General features: G+C 41.0%; 3 protein-coding genes across 5 annotated transcripts; 2 read left to right on the forward strand and 1 right to left on the reverse strand.

The window, feature by feature from the left end:
* The first annotated feature begins 1,283 nt into the window (after positions 1-1,283).
* On the forward strand, positions 1,284-11,308 carry prmt7 (protein arginine methyltransferase 7). The gene is made up of 17 exons (XM_023397329.2): positions 1,284-1,527; positions 2,253-2,289; positions 2,682-2,831; positions 3,986-4,094; positions 4,241-4,353; positions 4,705-4,937; positions 5,042-5,222; positions 5,294-5,421; positions 6,754-6,892; positions 6,977-7,060; positions 7,163-7,210; positions 7,318-7,404; positions 7,782-7,943; positions 8,063-8,137; positions 9,635-9,795; positions 10,126-10,222; positions 10,601-11,308. The coding sequence occupies exons 1-17, from the start codon at positions 1,403-1,405 to the stop codon at positions 10,757-10,759; spliced, it is 2,088 nt and encodes a 695-aa protein (XP_023253097.1). The 5' UTR covers positions 1,284-1,402; the 3' UTR covers positions 10,760-11,308.
* A 2,417-nt stretch (positions 11,309-13,725) lies between these two features.
* ciapin1 (cytokine induced apoptosis inhibitor 1) lies at positions 13,726-18,868 on the reverse strand. 2 transcript variants are annotated; one of them, XM_023397333.2, is made up of 9 exons: positions 18,818-18,868; positions 17,508-17,670; positions 17,222-17,365; positions 16,892-16,971; positions 16,380-16,548; positions 15,150-15,226; positions 14,848-14,969; positions 14,594-14,675; positions 13,726-14,474 (listed from the first exon to the last, which is right to left on the reverse strand). In XM_023397333.2, the coding sequence occupies exons 2-9, from the start codon at positions 17,662-17,664 to the stop codon at positions 14,364-14,366; spliced, it is 942 nt and encodes a 313-aa protein (XP_023253101.1). In that variant the 5' UTR covers positions 17,665-17,670; positions 18,818-18,868; the 3' UTR covers positions 13,726-14,363. The 2 variants fall into 2 exon arrangements, with proteins under 2 accessions (XP_023253101.1, XP_023253102.1); XM_023397334.2 differs by lacking the exon at positions 18,818-18,868 and having other exon boundaries at positions 17,508-17,688.
* Positions 18,869-19,422: 554 nt separating this feature from the next.
* On the forward strand, positions 19,423-27,104 carry coq9 (coenzyme Q9 homolog (S. cerevisiae)). 2 transcript variants are annotated; one of them, XM_087171530.1, is made up of 9 exons: positions 19,423-19,551; positions 21,368-21,599; positions 21,787-21,922; positions 23,336-23,478; positions 23,685-23,769; positions 23,862-24,068; positions 26,125-26,280; positions 26,388-26,441; positions 26,711-27,104. In XM_087171530.1, the coding sequence occupies exons 1-9, from the start codon at positions 19,494-19,496 to the stop codon at positions 26,744-26,746; spliced, it is 1,107 nt and encodes a 368-aa protein (XP_087027656.1). In that variant the 5' UTR covers positions 19,423-19,493; the 3' UTR covers positions 26,747-27,104. The 2 variants fall into 2 exon arrangements, with proteins under 2 accessions (XP_087027656.1, XP_023253100.1); XM_023397332.2 differs by having other exon boundaries at positions 23,862-23,966.
* Positions 27,105-27,115: the final 11 nt, after the last annotated feature.

The following is a 27,115-nucleotide window of genomic DNA, read 5'->3' on the forward strand; positions in this document are numbered from 1 at the left end:
AGTCTTTAGGTTAAGATTAGAAAATCATTGTAGAAAGTAGCAGATCCCAGGGGAGTGTTACAAGTCCTACATTATTCTCAGTTATCATTTGAAAGTATGCCATCAGATGTGACACCCTCTGTTTGCAGATGATGGGGCTTTGTGAAGGACAGGAGGGAATGTAGAACATATAGTTAAGAAACACAATAAGGGATCAATCAAATGTAAATATGGGGAACAGAATGTGGTTTTAAGTGAGAGAGAGGGGAAGACATGCAGCAAAGGGCCATAGGTTGAACTCGAAACCCAGGCCACTGCAGTTAAAGTAAACCTTCATGGTAGAGCTCTACCAGGTGAACCACCTCATCACTTTTTAGTGTCGCCTGAAAACACTTCCGTAGTGTTTTTGTGAGACCCAGTATATGAACTACTGTTTACTAATTCAAGGTCAGAGGAACTACATCGTGTTCATGCGGATCAGTTTTGTGCAAGTTCACACTTAAAAAGAATTAGTTCAAAGTTCAGTTCATACAGATGAAAATTAACTAGTTCACGTTCATTTGTACCGTTTTTTTAATAAATAAAGGACAATATTCTTTTTCAATAGAACCTCCTTCTACCCATCCATCACCAGCCCCAAATCATTGCCACTCCCAGACTAAATGAATTATTGTACACCACTGACACAGACTTTAGTTAAATTTAAAATCTGTATATAAATCTAATCCGTCTGAGTCTTCACTTGTTTGTTCATAAAACTGCTTCGAATGCTCAAACAAACTGTCTGCAGCAGTAGCAGATGCGTCTGTATCGTCTGTACTGCTGGCAAAACTGTACAACTGTCGTAAAGCAAAAAAAAGACACTTACATGAAATACAAAACAAAGTAGGAAGGGTCACAGAGCAGGGAAACAACAGAAAGAGGCAAATAATTATGAGCTGATTAAAAACTGGTCACAGCAACTTGAACAGTACAATTTTTATCATAGGAAAACATCCGACTGGTCATCGTAATCAGTGTCAGGAAAAAGAGACAGAGGAACACGTCCTGATTTCATACAGGAAATAGGAAGAGGAAAGAAGAGCAATGGTTACAGGACTACAGAGACCAGGATGGGTGGAGGCCAGGATTAAAGATGGTGGAGGGAGACAATGGATATTTAAGTTTTTGAAAGACTAATTACAAGATTGTAGTGGGCGATTAAAACCAAAAGGAGGCAGTAATCCAATGCCAACTACCGTAAAACCCCAAAGAAGAAGAAGAAGAAGAAGAAGAAGAAGAACACAAAGACGAAAACACAGTCACATGACCCGAGGAGTTTGTGACGTCACGGGAAAAGATGGCAGCTTCCGTTGGGGCAATGCTTTTTCAGTAAACCAGTATTTCTTTAGACTCGTGAAGAATATTTCGGCCCCACTATTTTATGTGTAGTGTTGCAGTAGTTGCGGCAGAGATGAAGACCTTCTGCGGAAGAGCCAACCCGACCACTGGAGCTTTGGACTGGGTGGAGGAGAGCGAGGAGTACGACTACCACCAGGAGATAGCCAGGTAGCAGCGAGCCGGCGTTACACCGGCCTTACACCGGCGGTACACCGGCGCTACACCGGCGTTACACCGGCGTTACACCGGCGCCACCGCAGCAGCATGGAGAGAAACTGCACACATTAGTATACTATTATTATATGTACTATTTTACTATTATATTTCACTATAGTACATGTAATATATACTATTAGCCTCTTCTATATTGTAATAGTTTTTATTTTTTTATTTTTACCGTGACTACATTGACAATGCATTATTATATATCATATATTGTATTTATATTCCATAATTACTTGCAGTAACCATAACGAGATAACTACGTTGCTAACCACTGTTTTTATTCTGCTTGTGCTGTTTATAATCTGCTTAGTATTTATTATTTGTTAAGTCACTCACGGCTACTTTGTGCTGTGTTTACATTCAGTGAACACACCGCACATTAAAGACTAGTAGTTATATGCAACACACTCGCCTTTGTGGTTCTGTTCTCTATCTACAGTATGGAGTGTGTCATGTTATTTTTTGCACTTTGGTCTGTGAGGATCGACATGTTGTTCAGCCAGATATTTTGTATGTGGATGAATTACAATAATAGTGTTGACTTGATTTGGTGGCAACAAGCCCAGACTTGAGTTTGATGTTTTGTCATTCTCTTACATGGCTGTTTCATGAACAAACACCAACACATTCTGTTAATCAAACCTGAGATGAGTGTGTTTATCTTCCAGGTCCTGTTATGCTGATATGCTGCATGATCATGACAGGGTGAGTGTGAGAGAACATGACCAACAGCCTGATAGGAGTATTTATATTATTACAGTACTAAGGTTGCTACACCCTGTCCTTGGTTTGGATGTTTATGTGACAGCTGCATGACAGCTTCCTCTACAAGTATTTCTCTAAGTTCTTAGTGGCCATCAAAAGTCCACACATGATTAAATTTGTCCAATGTTTTTTGACTGAGGTGTGAGAAAGCTTTATAAAATCAGAAACTTTATAGGTCAGAACACAGGGCTGCACACTTCCTATAACAATGAATAGATAAATGTCACATTGTTAACCTGTTCACAAGTATCTGTCTCTTAAATGAAATATGAACAAATAGTTCACCACCAGAGCATCCCCATAACACAGCTGATGTCCTTTCTCACTTCCAGAATGAGAAGTACTACCAGGGCATCCGGGCGGCTGTGGCCAGAGTAAAGGCTCGTGGTGAGAAGGTCGTCATCCTGGACATTGGGACAGGAACAGGCCTTCTGTCCATGATGGCCGTTACTGCTGGTGCCGACTTCTGCTATGCTGTGGAGGTACAGACAATCCTCTTATACTGTACATTAGCAGGGCCAATAGGTTCCCCTCATGTGTTGGATACTCTCAGTGACAGATGAGGAAGGAGACGCTTACAATCATTTCCTGCACCTGAGTCTTGTGGGTTTCTCCCCCTCCCTCCCCTGTAGGAGACCAGCAGCAGGTCTGAGTCTGTTCACTCCAATGAGAGAAGTGAACCTGATCACACATTGTGATTCTTTAGTCACCAAAATAAATACCGGATCCATTTCTCACAAGCCAAAGCTCTTCAGAACATTGTGACATTAAAATGTCATTTTTCAGACAGATCAGGAGAAAATGAACTTTATTAGAGACCTGTCTCTGTCTCAGTAACAAACTCTCATGAGATCTCTCAGCACAGATCTCTTCTCTCTGTTGGTTCTGGTTTCACTGCTGCAGGAGAGCTGCCGACATTTTCCAACCACAGAAGTTTAGAGGGATCTATATGTTGAAACCATGGATTAAAAGTTCAAACTGAAATATAATGTAATAATACTATGATTGTTATTATTATTGAACTGTTTTTGGAGGGAAAACATAGAGTATTAGACTGATATGATCTTGTACTGGGTTGATCAGATAGAAGCAAACAGATAAAAACATCAGGTGTTCAAACTGTATCTAGTGTTGTATTGTGTTGTTGTGTTTTGACGTGAACAAGCATCATGACCACGCCCACTTAGGAGACAAGAAGTGTGCAGCATTTCTTACCATTGGCGCTGCTTGTAATGCATCATCTTTTGTTATAAAGGATCTTTGCTCTTGTCCGCGCACTGTAAACACAGATGTGCATGATAACTGCTTGTCTAGATCTGGGTGCTACTCACATCCACAACCCCACTTTTACCTGTAGGTTTAATCTGTGACAGGTCAACACTTGTACAGTTCAAAATGTAAGTAAAAGAAAACATTGAGCAACATCAATCATTGAACTTTTGACTGTGGCATGGACAGGAGCAGGGACAGATTAACATTTTGATAATTGATTCATTTAACAATTAACTGTATAAAATGTCAAAGATCACTGCTGCTACTACTTACAACCCAACTATATGTATTTACTTTTACCTTGATACAAAACAAACAAAACAACCTGCGGCTTCAGGTTTCTCTGTTTGCTTTGTGTCTGCAGGTGTTTAAGCCCATGGCTGAAGCAGCACAGCGCATCGTGGAGAAGAACGGCTTCTCTGACAAGATCAAGATTATTAACAAACACTCTACCGATGTCACTGTGGGGCCAGGTCAGAGCGAAACAACACACACACACACACGTATCCGTACACACTCCGTATTATTATTGTCATGTTGTTGTGTCTCTGTAGTTGATATTTGTGTGATGGGGATTTGCACATATTGTATTTTTTCTTGCACTTGTGATTTACTACAGAAGGAGATATGCAGATGAAGGCCAACGTCCTGATAACAGAACTGTTTGATACAGAACTGATAGGTGAAGGAGCCCTGCCCAGCTATGAACATGCTCATCAAAACCTGGTCCAGGTGTGTGTATGTGTATGTCTGTGTGTGTGTGTGTGTGTGTGTGTGTGTGTGTGTGTGTGTGTGTGTAACACACCTTGACAGAACTTCTTCAAATTTGGCGCAAATGTTCACTTGAACTCAAGGATGAATTGATTTGACTTTGGTGGTCAAAGGTCAAAGTCAGTGTGACCTCACAAAACATGATTCTGGTCTTGTGAACGCCATATCTCGAACACAAAAAGTGTTGGTGGAGGCATTAAACCGGGAAGCAGTAATTCTAGTTACAGTTATATCTTTTTCTACGTTTGCATGAGGCCTAGAAGTGAAATCCATCTACTGTGTTCTAACTGCTCGTGTCCCTCCTCCCTGCAGGATGGCTGTGAGGCGGTTCCTCACCGGGCCACCGTCTACGCTCAGCTGGTGGAATCGGAGCTGCTGTGGAGCTGGGCTCAGCTGCAGCCGGTGGAGGTGGAGGGGGCCCGCTGTCTGGTTCCGCCGCCTGATGTGGGTCGCTGTGCCGGAGCTCATTCGGTGTGTGACATTCAGCTGAGCCAGGTGTCTCCAAACAGCTTCACCCCGCTGGGTCCTCTCTGCACCATGTTCAGGTGTGAAAGTGTTAAAGATGAAGATGTTCTTCACGATGGTTTTCTCTCAACATGTTTTCACACCCTGCTCCCCCTTCCCTCTGCACTCCATCTTTCCCTTTCAGAGTGGATTTCAGTAAGCCAGTAAGCAGTGCCTTCCAGTCCCACTCCTCCCAGTTTGTGGCTCAGTCCAGCGGTCGAGCACAGGTGGTCCTGTCCTGGTGGGACCTGGATATGGATCCCAGTGGAAGCATTGTGTGCACCATGGCTCCTAGCTGGACATACCCACAACCAAAGATGGGTCCGGTGAGTTATAGGACACAATGTCAGGATGCTCTGATTCAGTCACCCTTCGTTAATGCTGTGGTGTGTTGTAGTGGAGGGACCACTGGATGCAGAGTGTGTACTTCCTGCCTGTGGAGAGCAGGGTGACAGAAGGAGAGGAGCTCAGTCTGACGGTCTGCCATGACGACTACAGTCTGTGGTACAGCCTGCGGTGTCACAGGTAAAACAGCTCGGAGACAACACAGTGTATGTGTAGAAGTACTGTACGAGTCTGTGCGTCCCGCATCACTCAATAGTGCAACAGCAACATAATACTCGGCAGCAACTCTCTGGAACAAGAGCATCAGTCTCATCACAAGGTCCATTTAGTAACTGTTCTTGAGCTCTCAGTGGTATCACACAATCTGCCGTGGCAGACGAGTTACTACAGCCATCAAAATACTGAAGTGATCTGTTAGCCGCCATTTAAATTTCTGCAGTTATCCAATAAGTGGCTCATTAACAGATTAAAAACAGCTGATTCACAAGAGGTTAACAGATAGCTGAGGCTTTCAATATAGTGCTGGATCAGACTACATGATATCAGCCTGGCAATGACATGAACTGACAGAGGTGAGATATCAGGGGTGAAAAAGAGCTTTTTGTCCTGTGTTGTATGTCATGGCAGAAGACCACTGTGTCACCATTATTTTCTGATAGCATGTCGAAATGAATTTGCTTTCCTCATCTAGTTTGACAACTTCTTCAGCAGGTGTCTCCAACCTTTTTTTACTCTGAGAGCTACTTTGACTAGATAAAAGCGTCTGGTCACATTTATTCACATATCGTATCAAAACACTCAAACTGATCTCCAAAACAGATCAGATCAATAAGATCATTTAACAAGTCATCAGATATCAACATCAAAAAACATATGAAACTGACTCAGGCAGACCTGAACAGACAGACATGAGAACACCACTGTAAATAAAGCTCCATAAATCTGATTAGAAACCAGAGAAGAAGAAGCTCCTCAGTCAGTGATCAGTGATAGCTGTTCGTCAGTGGTTCATTTCAAACATGGGCCAAAAAAAACGGAAAAAATGGAGCTCAAGTTGAAGCCCACAGTTAAACTCACTGTATCCATGGCAACATATTTCTGTTTGTTGGAAAAGTTTGGTTTATATCTGTTTCCATCACTGCATGTCGCCTGCAGCTGATCTGATGTAAACAAACCTGACAGTAACTCATTTGACTGACAGCTGACACATAATGATGTGGTGTTGAAGGGGGGGAGGGGGTGTCTGTGTGTTTGATTTAGTTGTATTTGCAGCAGATTTACTGAGTGAAGGTGAGTTGCTGAGAGTTTGAACTACACATCCATGGTCTGTACAGACTCTACAACAGGGGGTGAGCTCCTGGTAGCTCACGAGCCACCTGTTGGAGACCCCTGCAATAGACAGAGTCTGGGCTTGACCAGACTCCAGCACTGACTATAGTCATGAATGTGACAACAGATGAGAGACCCTGTCTGTCCCTCAGCTAACAGACTGTCTGTGTGTTGATGTTGCAGCCAGCAGGACTCACAGACTCCAGCTCCTCCGTCTCGGCCATGCTGTACCTGCCAGGCTCACCTGGTTTGGACTCGGCCTCGTTTCGGCGAACTCAACGACAGACAGCGAACAGAGAGCTACGTCAGTGCTCTGCGCAGTGTAAGTCAAGACCAGAACCCACACTGTTTGTTACTGAATGAATGGATATGATTGTTCTCTTATTACCTGCTGTGTTACCTTCAGGTTCTGAGAGAGGACAGTGTGTGTCTCAGCGTCAGTGATGGAAGTCTGCTTCCTGTGTTTGCTCGTATGCTCGGAGCCAAGAAGGTACTGTGCTGTGATCATGTGAGCACATAGTGTAGCTTTACAAATCACCACACTCAGACTCGCTTAATGACTTGTCTTTTTATTCACTCGGCCTCTGCTCAGGTCTTCGGTTTGGAAAACTCCAGAATGCTTAAACAGGTTATTGAGCAGGTAAATGACAACTATCTAAAGCGCTACCTCACCTGTCCTGATCTCAACATTAGAACACGACCTCCAGAGGCAGGAGAACAGCTGATACTACTCATTTTTCTCTACAGGTGTTGGAAGCCAACATGATGAAAGGAGGTGTCGAGCTGCTGGAGATGAGGCCTGACCAGCTGACCAGTAATGACTTAGGAGAACAGGTACTTTTAGAACAAGCCTATAGTGCTGTCCATTGCTGTCTGCCAGTGTGTCTGGCGTTAGATGAAGTGGGAAACTCCATGACCTGCACACAGTGGCTTTAAAGCTGCACTAATCGGTATGTTAGAGATTCACAATGTGAAACAACACATCTTTAAACTTATTCAAAAACATAATGTGTCCTATCATAACTATGATGATGACATGCAGTTATATATTTCCCTGTCCCACAATGATCTGAACCCTATTAATGCACTATTACAATGCACCGAGGATATTGATAACAGGATGTCCCAAAATGTTTTACAGTTAAATAGTGACAAGACAGAGATCATGGCTATCGAGGCAAAAACTAATAGACAGGAAATCTCTCGGCCAGATCTCAGTCCTGATGGGTGAACCTTACTTCAGCACCAGCCTCTTACCTTGGCACTCCCTGTTCTTCTGGTACTGTCGGACCGCCCTGGCAGGCCTCCTGCGGCCCAGCGCCACCATCCTGCCCTGCTCTGCCACACTTCACATGGTGGCTGTGGAGTTCCAGGTGAGACTGATGAGAATGTTAATGTCATACAGATACATGTTTTCTAATTACCTCACAAAAGAACATCCGCTATAGATGAGTCCCTGATGAATGACTGTTGTTTCTACCCTGTTTGTCAGGATCTGTGGAGGATAAGAGCACCATGTGGAACATGTGAGGGCTTTGACGTCACACCCATGGATGAAATGGTCCAGGTAATATTTTTCTGTAATTCATTTATTTTTTTAGCTGAAAATTTTTTACGCCCACTGAGGTGTGCTTCACTGCTACTTGTTAGTGTTGGGCTGATATTCGATAATATGGAATATTGAGATATTTCCCGCCATATGAAATTTTTTTTGATGAACTGATTAGGTTTTGGTGGTCAAAGGTCAAAGGTCACAGTGACCTCACAAAACTCAAATGTGGCCTTGTGAACCTTATCTCGGCAACACCTTGAGGGATTTTCTTCAAATTTAGCAAAAACATTCACCTGGACTCAAAGATGAACTGATTCAAATTTGGATACAAACTCAGGAAGAAGAGCCTGACCATATTTCCTAGACAGGAAATATCTTTCCATGTCTTGCTCCTTAACTGGTTGGTGGAAGAACCAACCAGGAGCTGGAGATTCTAGTTGTGCAGTTGTCTGCAGTTTTGCAGTCTGTTCTGCTGCTAAGTCCAACCTCATTTCACTGCTTTGTTCACTGCGCATTGAACCTTGGCATGTGACAAATAAAACTTTGAACTGCTTTTTAGTGGCAACATCGTTTATACCTGAAACATAAAATACAATAATATAATTACAATATAAAAACGTCAGCTTTATAATATTGTATATGGCAATATTCGGGCTGGACCGTATCGAGATGTTAAAGTTTGGATACTTAAGCCTTGTACTTGTCTGACACTTTGATCATGGAGAAGAAATGTGTTACATTTTTTTTCTGTATTTTAGTTCAAAATGTACATGTCTGTCTGGTGTCACAGTAAAACAAGTACAAATCATTTGTTTATTGTTCAGTCTTTGCTTTAACATTTATTCGTGTGCTTTTGGAACAAGCTCTGTATCTGTGTGTGTTGAAATAACTGATGACAGTGGAAACATCATGCTCCAGATGTTCTGACGAGACCCTCTCCCTCTGTCATAATTGTAAGGTGACTTTCTCTCCATACATGGCTTCTATTAGAATGTTCACTGCTTATGGATAAGTGGTTAATATTAGAGAGTGGTCAACTATGGTTCCTTTGTTTGTCTCCATGGTGAATGATACATTTTGTGCACTCCTTTTTCTTTCAACCCATCAGTGTTCGAACAGAGCAACTGTCCTTAACACTGGAGCTTTACAAGGGGACAAAAGGTCTGAATGGTTTAGTATGTGGGTGAAGTTTCATCATCGTGTTTGGTCTTGTAGTGGTTTATTTAGAAAATTATTTATTTTTATTTGACTTTATTGGATGAAGTGTAGAGAATGAGAAAAATACTGATGCCAACATATATCTAAATATGGCTGGATGCTACAGTAACAGTGTGATGAGTGGTGACAGGTGAAAATCAACCATAATACAATGAACTGAAGGCAAACTCATTCTGGACTGACGCCTCTATTCAGCAGGTAAAGGAGAGCACAGACAGGTTGTTGATATGTAGTTGAAGTTAAGAGGGTCTGTTTGATGCTTTTAAACTGAACTCTCCTCACCTGGCCCTCCAGCAATCTCTGGATTTCCGTGAGTCCCGTGAGGCAGAGCCCCACCCTCTGTGGGAGTACCCGTGCCGTGCTCTGACCCAGTCCACAGCCATCATGACCTTTGACTTCACTCAGTGTGTCCCTCAACAGCCAATCAGCAGTCAGGGCTTACTGCCCTTCATGAGGTACAGTCTCTTTCTATAAATGTAACTATAATGGATGCTTTTTGAATAGAAGTTTATTAAGTGATCTGTGTCTGTCGTATGAATTTGAATATTTCTTGCTTTTTGAAACCAAACCCTTTTCACTTCAACTTTGGTTGAAAAGTTGTTTGAGACTGAGCAGCAGCAGCAGCAGCAGCAGCCGCCGCCTCGCTGTGTGTTTGGTCCTGCAGACATGAGCAGAGCCTCCACAGGAGCAGATGGCTGCAGCAGAGGAGGAGCTTTTGTATGAAACTTTTCCCTTCACGCTCTCCGTGCTGAGTCCTTAACAGTCTGTTTGAATGTCTGTTTCAGGATTGGTTGTTGCCATGGTGTTGCGTTGTGGATGGAATACCACCTAACCAATGACATCACTGTCAGTGCGGGTCTGATTGGACCAATCAGTGAGCAGGTAACACAGCCTTTCTCTCCTGTACAAATTACAACAAACATCTTTGTACACTGAGCTTTTCTTACTTATTTTGTTTTGGCTAATTAACGGTCTCACTCTGTCTAATACAAGGTGGGTGATGTATATTATCTGGTTTTATATTTTAAATCTGAGCATGTTTGTTCTTGTCACTGGTCATTTTACTTTAGTTCCTCACAAAACATGGTTTTAGCCTTGTGAACGCAATATCTCAAGGACACAAAAAGTGTTTTAGCTCAAATGCATCAATTGTGTTTGAGAGAAAAAAGCTTGTGAAGAGCAGCCAGAGGAGATTTTCAGAATGAAGTTTGGTGATTATCTGACAGAATTGATGACTGCTTGTCCCGCCTTCTCCTGCAGGGTGACTGTGAGTGGAGTCGGCACAGGAAGCAGGGAGTGTATTTCTTCAGGTCGCCATGGGAGAGCTCAGGTGATGGCAGAGCCGCAGTGTCTTACAGCTTCACCTTTGAACCCAGCTCAGGAGACATTAAGATGGATTTCAGCATTGAGTCTCAGTGATGTGGAGCCACCACTAACTGAAGAACGAACTCTGAACACTGCTTTTTACTTCATATCACTGTTTGCATTTCGAGTGCATATTCAACACCTGGGCTTCAGTCAGTATTCTGTGGCATTTGCCTTTATGATATTAAACAAGATTTGACAAATTTGACAAAATCCCTAAAACTGAGCAGTTTAGTGTTGTTAGACTGTGGAGGATGAATGTTATTTATGATTATATTAACATGAGCATAAATATAATTCATGTAAATAAATAATTCATATGAAGGGCTTCCTATAAACAACTTGTGAAGTTTATCAGTTTTACAGTAATTAAACAGCTGGATCCATCACATCAAAGGTGGATAACACCGACTGGCTCATGTGTTTTCAGTCAGTCGGTTCACTTCAGTTAAGGATAAAGAATGTGTTTAAGTAACACATTAGAGTCATTACAGGAAGAGAATGGGAGAACTGCAGTTTGTGTACAAGAGATGACTGATGATTTACCAGGACACTGGTCTAGCAAAAGTCTTGTAGACAGGTTGAATAAAGTTTTATACTGGTTTGCTGTGTCTCGTATCCTTAGTGCTGTAAAGTTTCCATGAAGGAAGGTGGTTTACTTCTTTACACAGGCTGCGGTCGCAAAGTCTTTTTTTCTTAGAAAGGTTCCTAACTGAGTGAAATGACCTGGAAGTGGCAGCCATGATCAGAGCTGGTCCAGTTCGCAGAGGAAAGGAGCTTCAGTGCTTCCTATCTTATCTCCTTTAGCATAGGAAACACTGGAGCTTCCTTTATGAAAGGAAAGGAGAAATGCCGTACCACAATTCCTTGCTGAGGCAACATTTAAAAACGATGCATCACTGTAGTTTCACCACAGCAGACCCACGTAAATGTAGAATCAACAGAGCAGCTGTTTTATGTTTCTGACATGATCTAAAACTGATCGACTGAAGCCCAAATTCATGAATATAGATTCATTTTCTTTAAATCCAGGAAGGAATCGTCATGAAGAACAACCAGATTTAATTTCTAGTTTACAACATCATCATAACAAAACTCTACAGTCTATACAGAAATGTTTCACTAAGTCTTCTCCCATTGTGTAAAGCACTGAAAATAATGGCTAAATATGGATTTTTTTCTACTTAACAAATGTATAAAAATGTCAAAAGCACCTATGTCAGAAACCTGTACTTTTGTCTGAATATAATTTATTCTGACCTCTTGCTCAGTTCCTTATATCTTGAATTATTTTAATGGCTCAACTTACTCTATTTGCATTTTTTATTTCCATGTTATCTTATTTCAACATTTCAATCCTGTTTGTTTTGTTTTTGTGATTAGGAAAGGATGATTTATTATCCATGTTATAAATAAAGTTTGTTAAAAAAAAAAAATCCTAGTGTAAGTGCAGTCAGATTCTTCAAGTCCTTATGAATTCTCCTTCACATCTACGACCTCATGACGTTTTCTGTCGAGGTGGAAGAAAAGTGGTTAGAGATGGAGATCATTTTGACTTTTCATCCGCAGCCGCAGACTGCAGGGACAAGCAGGGCACTGACATCACTACCAGGCTCCTCAAACATTAGATATTGAATGTTCTCACTGAGAACCAATCACTTTCATACTGCAGGTAGTTTATTGGGATCACCTAGTTAAAACTAAGCCTCGTACAGCAGGCCTGCAATAAATCCTGCTTGGTGAAGGTTTTAATAGTTTGTGTTGAAACTGTTTTAGAGAGTTGATTCAATTGTATGGTCATTTTGGAGGCTGCAGTCTGTGGTACCATTGAATTGTGTGCAGACATGTGTTTCTATTATTTTGTCCAGGCTAGTAAACCAATCTATAAATTGTCTTCGTAAGGTGTTGGACCACCACGTTCCTCCAGAACAGATTCACAGTGTCTGAACTCTGGAGCTGGAGGATGAACACTATTCTGCTAAAACACATTCCCGCATGTGGTGTTTAGATGATGGTGGTGGAGATCGCCGTCTAACACGTCGCTGCAAAATGTCTCATAGGTGTTCAGCTTCTGGTGACTGTGAAGACATCGTGGTATGATTCACATCATCTTCATACTTATCAAACCATCAGTGACCCCTCATGCGCAGAGGATGGGGTCATTATCGTCCTGGAAGAGACCACACCCACCAGGATAGAAATGTTCCATGTTGAGGATACAACAGCTTTGTATTGATTTGCAGTGACCCCTCCCTCTAAGGGGACAAGTGGCCCCCAAACCAATGACAGCAAGGATCTTCTCACTGTGGGGGTCAAGCATTCAGGCCTGTACCATTCTGTCTGTGTATGCCACACATGACCTCACCCACTTGTCAAAAATGTGAAAGATGACACATCTGACCGTATCACTGTCTCTGTAGACGAGAGCCTCTGGTTTCTGCTCCTCTCGACTCTTTAATGTTCTTACATCGATGTAATGAGGGTTTATGCCCTGCAGCATAATATCCCTCTACATGTAACTGTTGACAGACTGTTGATACCAACATTCTCAGTCGCCTGAGGAAGAGCTGCTCGGTTTTCCTTACCTGTGGCTTTAATGTACGAGCACCAGTCATCAAGTGTGCTGTCGACCAGTTCCTGACCCCGTTTACTGACGTCTGTACCATACATCTAAGTGCAGATGTCACTTACTGATCCTATTGAACCAGCAGCCAGCTGAGCATCTCTGTAAACAATGAATCCTTTTTCAAAGTCACTCAGATCTTTTCCTCTTGCCACATTGATACAGAATCAGCTGGGCCTGCTCGCTGTTTTACACCTGTCACAGAGCATGATGGGATTTTAGCAGCTTAACTGTACCATGTAGTGCACCTTCGTTATGCTTCACTCATTTATTCGGCTTTAAGTGATCAGCAGTTTATATAACTAATGACATTCAGTGAAGTAAATGGGACGCCTATAAACACCAGAAGTCTGGCTTTAGTTTATTGTATTAAAATGAATCAGAAAAAGGCAACAGCACTTGTTTGCTTGTTTATTTACATAGATAAGCTTCAAACTAAGCAACTAATCAGTTTGGATCCTTTTTGTATGGACCTCTGGATGCTTAAAGTATTGATTGTATACTGGTTCTACTTCAATGATCAGATGTGAATATAATTGTAAATTAAAAGAACAGATACATTTCAGTGCTTTTAGATACTTCCTATAAACCATCCAGGTGAATCTCACACCATCATTTTCATCATTCACATCAGCAGGAGTAAAACTGCAAAGACAGTGCACTTCTTTCCATTTCATTCAAATTCCACTGTTGCTCACTGTCACAGCTACAATGCCAAACTTTCAAATTAAGAATCTCTTTGTGAACATGGCCTGTTATTGCTGTTGTTGTGACATGACAGCATGACAATGAACTTTGAGGAAACATGTGTTGTCATTTGAAACTGAACTCCTCAAACAGAAGCCATCTCTCTGAGCTCCTGGAAGACAGACAGACAGAAATCATCACATCAGCAGTGATGTCCACTGAAAAAGCAGCTCTTACACCAGACACTGTGTCAGAGGCAATCGTGTTTTCAGGGGCGTCTCAGGATGGATGCAAAAGTAAGGAATGTAATCTTTCGAAGCATAAGTGATACATGTGTGAACTGTGGTTTCAAGAGTCCGTTAGTGTCTTGTTGTCCAAGACAATCTTCTCTCCTGGTTTGAATGCTGGCTTCCCCATGTAAGGACAGCTGGCACATCGGAACGCATCACCGAGGTAACACTGAACAGATGATGAAAATCATTGATATCATTATTTCTTCACACTGCCAACAGGTTAGTATGACAGAAGAGGAAACAGGGTGAGAATTTGACACTACATTAAAATAAAAATGTACTCACACTTCCACAGGCAGATTTTGGTAGATTTGTCTTCTGTTTTCCACTACTCCCCGCCTCCAACTCCTCAGCAAGACCACATGAGCTACACATACAACAGATAACATAAGGCATCATGCAATATTTAAATAATTTTCAAAGCACAGATAAATGTACAATAAGGAACAGATTCAAAAGCCCAGCTGCTTCTTTAATGTTTACTACCTAACATACCCACAACACGCTTTTGTCTGCAGTTAAAGAACATATGACCTCACCAGTTCTTGCAGGCTTTCTTCTTCTTTCCAGCTCCTTCTCCGCAGGTGGGGGCTTTAAGAGAGGCTGGATCTGGCTTCTTCAAGTCATCTTCATCCAGCAGAGCATCAGAGTCTACCAGATCCTGGAGAAAGAGAACAGAAGGGACAAGAAAAACCTGGTGAACACAGGAAGACGACAGCATGAAAGGTACTTATTTCCCCAGAAGATATGTGTGGAAGCCCTAACATTACATCTACCAGGTTACCTGAGGTCTGTCCCTGCCCAGCTGAGTGATTTTAAAAGATACAAATCAGTAACTCACCACATCATCATCATCGATGTCATTGGCTGAGAGCGTCCACATTTTGACGGTGTTGGGATCCAGAGCAGGTTTCTCTGCTGCAACCACAGACGTTAGCAAATATTAGCTTCACATCAGCTTTGACAGCAGTTCAGATAATTCAATTTGACAGGAAACTGGGAGGGACAGCTCATTGATCAAAGTTCATGATCTGTTCATTGTTAAATACATTTAGGCAATTCAATAATTATGTAAAAAATCAGATACATACTAATGCTAATAATGAACACTAACTGAAAACAAAATGTAAGTCAAGAAAATGAAGGAACCATAATATTTTCTGGGTCACAAATCTGTACATCTTACTCTGTAGAATATAAAACTCTCAAATCAATAAACTTAAATATGTTTTAATACTTTAAAAACTGGAATTACTGCCTTACACTTTTTGTGTTCTCGAGATATGGCGTTCACAAGGCCAAAATCGTGTTTTGTGAGGTCACATGGACCTTGACCTTTGACCCTTGACCACCAAAATCTAATCATTTCATCCTTGAGTTCAAGTGAATGTTTGTGCCAAATTTGAAGAAGTTCCGTCAAGGTGTTACTGAGATCGCATCCATGAGAATGGGACGGATGGACGGACAACCTGAAAACAACACGCCTCCAGCTCTGGCTGTCGCCGGCACAGAGGCATAACATGTATGAGTGTACATGTACATGTACACATGAATTACTAACTACTGAGATCTATTTTGTGATGGCTCACACTTATTTGTAATTCACTGATTAATGACATATAAAACATTAGATATGATCTATAAAGATTAGAATAATAATTGTGTCCACAAAAATAACATAACCCGCACTTTTACCTACTTCTCTACAAGCTGCACAAAGTTTAACTGGAGCTGACATTTTTATATATGTTGGACTACAACCTCAATACAATCGCAACTCGATACCTTCTCTTCTAACTAAAACCAGGACCAATATCACTTTATTCAACCTGCTTCAGGGTGTGAGATATGACTGGTTATCATGGTTTTCTTTACCTTTTGTACTTTTAACCATTATGAGACACATTACATTCTCTTCAAAATCTGACCAGTGGTTTCAGAGGCATCACATGTGACAGACAAATGAATAAATCTCCAAACAGATGCACAGTGATCTCCTTGAATTTAACACGTGGATAAAAATACACTTACGTGGAAACAAACAAAAAAAAAAACATGTTTATGAACCCACCTGGCTTGGGTGTCTTTTTCCCGAACGACAGTTTAATCTGACTGAATGCTCCCACCTCATAGTTGGGCTTGGAGGCAGATATGCGAACTCTAGACAGGGTGTTTCCTTGGTAACCAGTGGCCGTTCTGAAGGAGCTCAATGCTTGTTCAGTCAGTTCTGCTTTACTGATCTAGATGGAGAGGGGGGCAAGAGGGTCAACAGGTCAAACAGGAGACATCTTACAACAGAATTTAATTGGTGCAGATTTTTTTTCAAGTATACTAATATAAGATTTTTATCAGATTTATATTTATTTCATGGGCTCAATCCTAGGATTGTGTTTCTGCTTTCTGGGATTATTTCCTGTACTTCCCATTGAGGTTTGATAAGTGCAACACTTCCCTCCAGTGCGCACATTACGACACAACAAAAGAATAATACACTCAGAAACACAAGTATGATTTAGCTTTTAAGCCATTTGTGTGTGAGTGTATTTAATCCTGTAGCTCTGTGCTGGATCCACTCTCACTCACCTCTGTCACTGACACGAAGCCCGACAACTTCAGAGCTGACGCCAGCTTCTCAGCAGTCCTCACCTCCTGCGTCTCACCTCCTGGAACACAGAGAGAAACAAGGTCCAACACACTTTAACGCAATGAGAACAAAAAAAGTTTAGTAGCTTTGCCACATTATGGTGACTTAAACTTAGAGGTCTTGAGGTTCAAACATCTTGCCTGACTCAGACTTCAACTTCCAATAAAGTAATGCGTATGAGTTACTTTTTCCTTCTAGAAAGTCATCGTCTTAACTTTTACACATCCCCGACACCCTACATGACATTCAGACTAAAAGGTGTTTCTCACCGGTAACTGGTTCATCCAGAACCAACTTCCCACCAGGCTTGAGCACTCTGGCCATCTCAGCTAAAATCTCTGAACTGTGGACAAAGGAGCTGTCAGCCAGAGGGCAAGAGAGTGCCCAGTCAAAGGTGGATGCTGAATGGAAGGCTGAGGGGAGGGGAAGAGAGAAAATTTCACTACTGGCTTTTGAGTCATGCCTTCAAGTTAACACGGCCACACTAGAAAACACTCCCGTGCTTTGGAAGGCACATGCATGAAGTAATTTAAAGTCAGCCCAAAAGTCACTCACACAGCAAAAGTCTCTCCATGTTCTCCACTGCAACTTTGCCATCTGCACCAACAGCGGCACCCAGTTCCTCTGCATACTCTTTCAGGGCTTCTGGTGCTGAGGGCTGTGTCCAAACAAATAGCACCTTGTCTCCTGCTTTGATGCCAAGGTCTGCCATGATTTCCTGGAGAAAGCAGGGGTTCTGTGAAGTTGTTGTAATGCTTGCTTTTAATGTCACTGTAGTTATGTCATTCTGACAATACTACATGAACATAAAGCCGGCCAATATGTATATGATAACAAATAGCAGTCTTAAAAAGTGGTAGGAGGGAAAATAGCATAATTGCTGGTTCCATCCTGGCTTTGGTCAACTATGAAAGTGAAGGTTAAAAACCAGCTTCAACTTGCAACTCAGTTCTCTTTTAGTCAGACCATTTTCACTAGAGGTGGAATTCGTACTCAGCTGAGTTGAAGGAGTTAAAGACAATCTTTACATACAAAATAGGTCATATTGTGTATATGATGGGGTACATACACTGGAGTTTGAAGGATTCTGGCTGATGATGCTGTTATTGTGGGATTATAGTTTGTGGAACTGTATGATTTTTTTTTTAACCTTTTGTCTTTGGTGTAAAAATTTTAAGTTTTATCCCAGATATCGCCTGTCAATCAAAACAGTCCAAGTCTCTCTTCTTTAGAGAGGGCCGTGTTAAAACTCACATTGTTTTATGACTCGAAATCATACAATAAATAATGACTTCAAAGCCGTGCTCAAACGCCTGTCCAAGGTCAGTCCAATGAAAAAAAAAGAGATTACTCTTTAATATAATATTATCTTATTACCATAAACACAGCACTACTAGCAGTTAGTCGATGATAATGAAAAAAAGAGTTACCGTATTATAAAATGTTATTCTAAAGACTTGAAAACTGTAGAATGGTCTCGAAGTTTCTCTCTACACAGTTTATCACCAACATTCCCTTCATACGCAATGCTAACAGGCAAGAAATGTGTTTATTCATTCGCATTTAAGTCATGAGGTAGTTAAAAGAGTTCGCTTGACTAACTAGCAGTTAGCGCACTAGCTTGATGTTGACGCTGACGAAATTCGAAGATTACCTCTATGTTACATCAAGCAAACAGCGTGACGCAGAAGACGCCGGTGATTATAAAGTTTATGAACGCATTGTTACCACTACGAGAGACCGGGACACGACAACCCGCGAACAAAATGTGCACATGTTTCTGTGTGATTATTGTTCAATGCTTGTGATGGCTAAAACATACTTAAATAGAAGACATTTTCAATCGAATGTATACAGTGACCTACCTGCTAGCTTGGTGGCAGTTACTCTGTCAAATTGTGCGATCTAAAAAAAACAACCTTTTCCGGGTTAAATTTTCAGAATAAAATAAAAATGTTATTACGTTATATCCGGTATTCAACTATCCGGTGAAAATGTCGTATATATATTTTAGGAATAACATGAAGTAATTTTGACTAAAGAAAATCGCATACCCCCATTTCTTTCTGTTGTTATTCATTAGGAATTTATTTTTATTTTTCTTAGGTTTTGAAAGACTTGGTCCAAGGCATACTTATATTATTGTTTCCACGATACTGGAATACATGGCACATTTTTATATTATGGGAGAATCCAGTATTTAAATCTAGAAAAAGATAAACAAATGTATGAATATATCAGGAAAGAACAACAAAACAATAGTCACACACAAAGGAGACTGGCATCTATTTAGACCTATCTTCCATTTAAGCCCAGAACTGGTTCTAGCCGCCATTTATTCTACTAAGTAACCGCTGTTTTGTTCATTTTTTCCATTTCCACCTATTTTTTTAAATATTTTTTTATGCGTTTTAGATTGAAGAAAGTATCCTTAGGTTTTTCTGACTTGTTCTAACTAGCTTGATGAGTTTTTATTTCTGAACTGGGTCGCGCTAAAGTGACGTAGCTGTGTCTAAAAAAAGCGTCTTAGTGTAGTTGGATATGGCGGCGCTGCTGAGAGGTCTCCGGGCTGGAAGGGCACTTCGGGGGCTGGGCAGCGGTAAGACAGGGCCAGTGTGTTATTGTTGTGTTATGTTAATAACGGACAGCTAGGGAAAGTATTCCTGTAGCGTCAGTTCTTTCGGTTTGTAGTTGCATGAAATTGAAATGAGCCAGTGTTGACGCGACGTGCCAAAGTCACTTAGCGTAGGTGATCATGAAGGACAGAATCGGGCAATATTATGTTGGCTGTGGATTTAAAAAACAAATTACTAGGCGGATAATTGTTGGTTGACGCGGTGCTACAGTTTTCTTGACCTCAATATTCAGACAAGAGTCGCATGGTAAACACGTTCCTGCGACTGGGGGGCGTTTTGTCTCTTGTTATGCAAGCTGTCAGTGTGTTTATCCTACACTCAGTTGGCTGTTTATGAGGAACTCCCAGCTAAAACTGAAGTCTAATTCAATATTCCTGCAGTAAATCACTCTTCATGAATTTTTTTTATAGAGGTGTTGATTCAGCTTTCAACTGTGAAGGTCTTTGGTAGTTACTTACTAATTTGGTTTGAACAAACAAAAACAAAACAGCTAACAAAAAATCAAAGTCTGATCTCATGCTACACATAAAGCACAAAGTACAGTACAATGTACAGAACAATACTATTGGCACCTTTGCAAGAAAAATATTTTTTTCACGCCTATAGTTTGTACTTAAACCCACATGGTGTGTGAATGATGTCTGCAAAATTCATAGGATACAAGGCTACAAGTCTTTTTCAAGACCCTAAAAGAAATTCACACAAACTTTTTTTTAACTGTTGCACCAACAGTTTAAACTTGCATCAGTTACTTACTCAATGAAAGAGAGAAATGAGCAATCAGAGGGCAGAGGGCCTCAGCTTCCTTTAAAAAACTAAGAACTGGACCAATTTGCAGAAGAAGACTGGTCCAGACTAACAGTAGAAAAACAATACTTATTTATATTTTTCTAGTATCTGTACTTTACTTGAGTATTATTTATTTTAGAAACTTCTGACCTTTACTCCACTTAAAAAACTATAACTTAAAAATATTGTACTTTTGACTCCATTATTTTTAAAATTAAAAAAATTTAAATCACAGTCATCTCCTCCACTGTCAGTCATGTTTGAACCTGTCAGTGTCCTAACGGTGGCGAGGTCAGATAAAGATGAGGGAGAAGATTTTTCACCAGAGACCGTGGTCTGTGTTTGAAGGTTTAGAAATAAAGAAAGATTCCTTTAATTTTAAATGTTTTCTGTGTTTACCACGACCAGACTTCATCACTGACTAAAAAAACAAATATGAAAATAACAATAGCTCCTTTTGTTGATTCAATTGTGTTTTTATGGACATTTCTACAGGCTTTGTATCATATTCTACAGGTTCTACAGTCAGTCAGTCAGTCAGTCAGTCAGTCAGTCAGTCAGTCAGCAGGTTGTTTCAGAGTCATTAGGTCCTGTAAATGTGGAACAATACAACAATGTGTTGACATAAAAAACAATACTTTTGAATATTTCAGTATTTTTTAAAATCAAGTACTCCAGTACTTTAACTCAAGTAAACATTTGACTGGGGCGCCTCGGTGGCTCACCTGGTGGAGCACGTACCACATGTCCTCGGTCCCGGCCGCAGCGGCCATGGGTTCAGGTCCAACCTGTGGCCCTTTGCTACATGTCATCCCCTCTCTCTCTCCCTGACATTCCTGTCCGTCTCACTTCACTATCTGAATGAATCATCCAAGAGTTATTTGTGATTTACTTGAATGGATTTACATGTGTTGTTGAGCTTGAGTATTAATTGAGTTTTTTAATTAAGGAGTTTGATTGAGAAATTAAACAAAATATTCCTCTCCTCAGTGGTGGCTACACCATCAGCAACAACCCCCCAGAGTAGCAGCCTGAGACGTGGTTTTCATTGTGCAGCACTGAGGCTTCAGGACGAATCCAAATCTGACAAACCGCCCTCCTCATCCACAACCTACCATGAGCACTACCGGGCTCACACTACTGAACAGCACACAACAGCAGCTTCGCAGGGAGACTCAGCATCTGACCCGGCAGCAGAGGAGGCGTCCAGGCCAAACACCAGGTCAGTAGAAAAGCATGATATCTATTATGTAGAGTTTTTGCGCTAAGAAAAATAAGTTTGTTGATGGCAGTTTACTGACATCACCTTATAAGTGTTACGATTTCCAGGTATAGAAGTCCAAAGTGCTGATGCAAAGGAGCTACTCTTGCTTGTGCTGAAATGTCACTGTTTGTGTGTCTTCGTAAAGTTACCAGGACCAGAGCGGAGAGCAGGGTGAAGAGTACGAAACAGAGGAGCAGCTTCAGGCTCGAATCTTGACTGCTGCCCTGGAGTTCGTCCCGCAGCACGGCTGGTCGATGGAGGCCATTGCAGCAGGTGCAGAGGTGAGCTGCTGTTCAAATTAAAAAGTGGAGTAGCTCTTAGAACAAACACAGTTGGAGCGCTTAATCATATGTTCAGATAACCTCATATGTAGTGTAAATATACTGTTCGTGGACAAACTGCACAGATATTCTTTTATAAAAATGTCATTTCAGAGAGGGTGCAGAGGGTTTCCACTGGTTATCATGACCAGTCAGAGACTGAGAATCTATAGAAAAATTTGTTGAAATCTTTGGATGTCTCAAATTAGAGTTCTGGCAACCAAAGACAGTCTGACACTGTTAAAAATGTAGGGAGGAAAAATCACATTATGGCTGCGGTTGAAAAGTGTTTTTTGCTTAGGAAGGTTCAAACTGAGTGAAGTGAGCTGAAGTATCTGAGCAGCATCATGATCACAGCTGTTCCACTTCTCTAAATGATGAGGAAAGGAGCTTCAGTGCTTCCTATCTTATCTCCTTTAGCATAGGAAACACTGGACCTTCCTTTATGAAAGGAAAGGAGAATATGCCATCCCACAATTCCTTGCTGCAGCAACATTTAAAGCGACGCATCACTGTAGTTTCACCACAGCAGACCCACATAAATGTAGAATCAACAGAGCAGCTGTTTTATGTTTCTGACAAGATGTAAAACTGATGGAAATCCTTGTCTGATCGACTGAAGCCCATGAATATAGATTTATTCTCTTTAAATCCAGTTAGGAGTCATCATGAAGAACAAGCAGATTGAATTTCTTGTTAACAATATCATCATCATAACAAAATACTACAGTCTATACAGAACTGTAATTTCACTAAATCCCCTCATTGTCTAAAGCACTGAAAATGAATTTTATCTACTTAACAAATGTATAGAAATGGCAGGAAACTATGCTTTTGTTTGAATATAATTTATTCTGATCTCTTGCTCAGTTCCTTATTTTTATTGAAATATTATTTTAATGACTCAACTTTCTCTGTTTGAATTTTCCTTTCATGTTTTCTTATTTCAACATTTCAGTCCTGTTTGCTTTGTTTTTGTGGTTAAGAAAGGAGGATTTATCATCCAAGTGTTAGGTAAAGTTAGTTAAAAAACTAACAACAACCTGGTTCCTGAGAACTACTTGCTACTACTAGCTTGTATGCTACTGCCTAAAACATATTTGTCTCAAGCTGATTTGGCAAAATCAGCATTTTGTAACACCCTGCATGTCACTCCCCATCTCTCTGCACTGACTTCCTGCCTTAGTGAAGACCTGAAAATGCTCCTCAAATACTTCTCTAACTCAAATTCAGCTATTAATCTAAAATAAGTGAAAAATAAAACAAATGACTAGCATAGTTGTGCATGGAGACTTTAATGTGTTTGTGTGTGTGTGTGTGTGTGTGTGTGTGTGTGTGTGTGTGTGTGTGTGTGTGTGTGTGTGTGGACACCAGACACTGGGCCTGTCCTCTGCTTCCACTGGGATGTTCTACAATGGAGCTGGAGACTTGGTCCTGCATTTCATTGCCCAGTGCAACTCACAGTTGACAGAGATACTGGCCGAACAACACAAGCAGGTCCAGCTGGGCCAGGCTGAGTACGTGCACGCGCGCGCGCGCACACACACACACACACACACACACACACACACACACACACACCTGCAGTCCAATTCTACTGTTAAAATGTAAATTCACAGAACTACCATTTACAGTCTGCTGTGTTTGTAAGTGCCAGAAAACTGATGAGCTCCAAATAGAAAATTGCACATTTCAGCTTTTCGCTTTGATACCTGTGTTCCAGACCAAAGAAGACTGCTGACTTTCTAAGAGATGCTGTGGAGACCAGACTGCGGATGTACATCCCCTACATTGAAACATGGCCACAGGTATAGTGTGCATGATGATGAGTCATAAGTGACATGACCAGGACTGTAGCAGGAACCACATTTGATCCCCAGCTTTGTGTCCCTGTCGTCAGGCGATGAGCATCCTGCTCCTTCCTCACAACATCCCAGACAGTCTGAAGCACCTGTCCAGCCTGGTGGACGACATCTGGTACTATGCTGGAGACCGATCCACAGACGTGAGTGGATCCCATCACCCTCGATCCCCTTCTTCTTCTGCTCATACCTTCCTGTCCCCCTTTCACCACCACCCCCACAATATCCGGCCTGCTACCTTCCAGGTTACTCCCCCTTCCCCCACCAACCGTGTTTACGCCATAGAAATGACAGAGTTCTTATCTTGTGTTTGTTGTGTTCGTCTTATCATAGCTCCAGTCAAAAGTTGAGCAGAAGTTTCAAAGACAGACTTTAGTAAGTGTCCATGCTTGAAAGGCACAGTATGTAACTTCTACCCCTAGGGGTCTGTCAATCAGAACAATAACAAAAGACGGTGAAATAGCGTGGGATCATGGGAGTTGTTTGGATTCCTTCAGTGTCAGTGGTTCAGGAAATCAAACAGACCTGGTGATTCTAACCATTAAAAACACAGAATGAAGCAGTTTGACATTTAACAGCGACGCTGTACGGAGGACAGAGACTCAGGGAAGAGCTGGAGCTGAGGTCGATGCTAACTTTTGTTCTGATTGTTTCTCTGATAACTTATGAAGCAGACGTTCAGCAGGTTTTTACCAGCAGCTGAATGATCCACAGAGGTGTCCTCCTCTCTTCAGTGACACAGGACAGGACGTCTCCAGCAGCTGGGAGCTGAGCTGTCTCACATTTCCTCAGCTTGTTTCTCTGATAACTTCAGATCCAGACGTCCGACGACTAAAATCCTTCATCTGCTTCAAATATAGAGCTGAAAACCACCAAGGTGGAAAAAGTATATGTGACTTAAAACTAGATAAAAGTCATTGTTGAGCTTCAGTCAGATCATGATCATAGAGGATATGATGTCACTGACAGGTGACCAATGACACGGAGTGTTACCATGATTAAAATCACAGATTTCTCTGGTTTGAGAATTAGTGGAAACATTTGTGTTAATGTAAGAACACAACTCAACAACATATAGAACACAGGTCTAGTTGTTTTAGACATTTGAATGTGGAAAAGTTACAGATTAGAACTTTAATATGATAATGTACTCTGAAATATCTTTATATAGGGAAATCATGGATTTTCAAACTGTTCTTCACCTCATTCTCATCCATTATTATCATATCGGGACATCTGATCATCAAATGATCCCTTACATAATATATTCTTTGCTTTCCTTACAGCCTGATAATAACATCAGATGTGTTTGTCAGTGTGACATCTGCTTTCAGTGATTGCTGACTAAATATACATATTTTAATTGCTTGTATTTGGGAAAATAACCAAATGCAAATACAATATATAAAAATCTGCCAAATTTCAATGAAAAAAAAGGTGATAGAAAGAATAGTCACAGATATTTACAGTAACGGGGCACAATTTTTCTGTTTGACTCAACACACTTAATACAGATTTCAGAAATTGTGCAGATTCACAAATCATACTAAAGAAAACTAATGGTGATTGGAGAAAATTACCAGCTAGGTTGTGCATTTGGAAGGTGATAGATAGTAGAGTAGGATGGATGAGCTGTACTTACCAACTCATAAAGCAGAACTCCAAAACAAAAATGTGGTTGAAAAGTGTGTATCTTGTGTACCATGTTATTGTAATGTTGTGACAGCTGATTTATGGCTTTCAGGTCATTGTCAGAGCACCAGACAGACTTGTGTGCAGAAATACATGCAGCAAGATTACAAAAAACAGCTCTTTATGCAGATGGCAACTGGTCAACTCCAGAATCTTGCCCTCAAAGATGTTTTTAATGGTGATATGTAACAGATAAGGAAAGGCTAGAACGAGAATGTAGCTGTACCAAGCTAGCCTGATTTCCTTTTACTGCAAAAACACTGTTCCCGTGGAGTGCCTGCTGGAATAGTCCTGTGCTTTTAAATGATGTCCCTCCTTGAACAAACTGTGTCACAGATGTAGGAATGTGTCATAGGAAGTGCCGTTTTAACTTGTTTCTATCTATAATGTTGCTCCTCTGTTTTCCCTTCTTGCTGTTGCACTTTCTTGAATTTTATTATTTAGTATATTGAGTATTTTTCTGTATAGGCTACATATTCTATTTCATTTGAAAATCAAGCACAAGTAGTTTCCTTCTAATGATATCCGCAGTTGAAATTAATTGTCTTGCTTCTTTCAAAAGCTCATGATATGAACTTTCCGTACCACCACCACCCCTTTCTTACACAGATGAACTGGTACACCAAGCGAGCAGCACTGACGGGCATCTATAACACCACAGAGCTGGTGATGGTTCAGGATTCCTCTCCAGACTTCCAGGACACCTGGAACTTCCTTGACAACCGCATTCAGGATGTAGTCAACATGGCGGGCACTGCCAAACAGGTGAAACTGACCTCAGATTTACTGTCCTGAAAAATCTCATTCTCCTCCTACTGAACGAACTTGTGTATTTGTGTTGTTTAAGTTGTGTGTTCCACTCTGTTCTGTAGGTGCAGTCGACTGGTGAAGCCGTTGTGCAGGGGCTAATGGGAGCTGCTGTAACAGTAAGTGTTTGCGTCAGTGATCTTGTTCATCATTTGTATGTATTCTTCTTTTTAAAACTTCTTCACCCACCTTAAAAATAGCGCTCTTTTCTTTTTTTTTTAAATGTATACGTGCAGTCCAGTAATCCCTGTTCTTAATTTTAAACCTTTCCCCATGATGTTAGTAGTAATTTAATCATTTTACAAAAGTTAGTTGTTTAGAAAAATATATGAAGACATTTAAATGTATTGATAGAAATGTGGCTCATGCAAAGCGTTGTGTTTTACAGCTGAAGAATCTGACAGGAGTGAACCAGAGGCGATGATGTACAAACATCTCTCAGTCGCATTGATCCTGACAGAACGTCTAGTTTGTGTCACGAGCTGAAGATCAATTTATTTTCTTTTTGCTCTTGTTTCTGATATTCTGTTTGAAATGACTCTGAAAACATTGGATTATGACTTTTATTCAACAAGAGAAAGCTATCGTTTGTCACGGGCCGCAGGTCTCTCCTTGTGTTCAGCCGCAGGATCAGTGGCTTTTTCCAGTTTTGTGCTACTGCCCAACATTTCACTATCTTGCTCAGATTATTTTCTCTCTTTGCATAAAAGGACACACAGATCTGTCATTTTGTTGTTGGATCATGAAAGACTTCAATAAAGTAGCTATTATTGTATATTTAACATTTGTCTTT

The sequence above is a fragment of the Seriola lalandi genome, unplaced genomic scaffold, assembly GCF_002814215.2.
Source record: "Seriola lalandi dorsalis isolate HSWRI2012SDOR001 ecotype SW California unplaced genomic scaffold, Sedor1 jcf7180002055008, whole genome shotgun sequence".
In the NCBI taxonomy this organism is placed as follows: Eukaryota; Metazoa; Chordata; class Actinopteri; order Carangiformes; family Carangidae; genus Seriola; species Seriola lalandi.

Coding starts and splice junctions, on each gene's coding strand:
- ciapin1 (XM_023397333.2), bottom strand. CDS start 17,664: ATGGCAGACCTTGGCATCAAAGCAGGAGACAAGGTGCTATTTGTTTGG. Junction 16,549..16,891: donor GCTTCGTGTCAGTGACAGAG/GTGAGTGAGAGT, acceptor CTCTCCATCTAG/ATCAGTAAAGCAGAACTGAC. Junction 14,475..14,593: donor CAAAATCTGCCTGTGGAAGT/GTGAGTACATTT, acceptor TCATCTGTTCAG/TGTTACCTCGGTGATGCGTT.
- coq9 (XM_087171530.1), top strand. CDS start 19,494: ATGGCGGCGCTGCTGAGAGGTCTCCGGGCTGGAAGGGCACTTCGGGGG. Junction 19,552..21,367: donor ACTTCGGGGGCTGGGCAGCG/GTAAGACAGGGC, acceptor TCCTCTCCTCAG/TGGTGGCTACACCATCAGCA. Junction 23,479..23,684: donor GTCCAGCTGGGCCAGGCTGA/GTACGTGCACGC, acceptor CCTGTGTTCCAG/ACCAAAGAAGACTGCTGACT.
- prmt7 (XM_023397329.2), top strand. CDS start 1,403: ATGTGTAGTGTTGCAGTAGTTGCGGCAGAGATGAAGACCTTCTGCGGA. Junction 4,095..4,240: donor CGATGTCACTGTGGGGCCAG/GTCAGAGCGAAA, acceptor GATTTACTACAG/AAGGAGATATGCAGATGAAG. Junction 4,938..5,041: donor CCTCTCTGCACCATGTTCAG/GTGTGAAAGTGT, acceptor TTTCCCTTTCAG/AGTGGATTTCAGTAAGCCAG.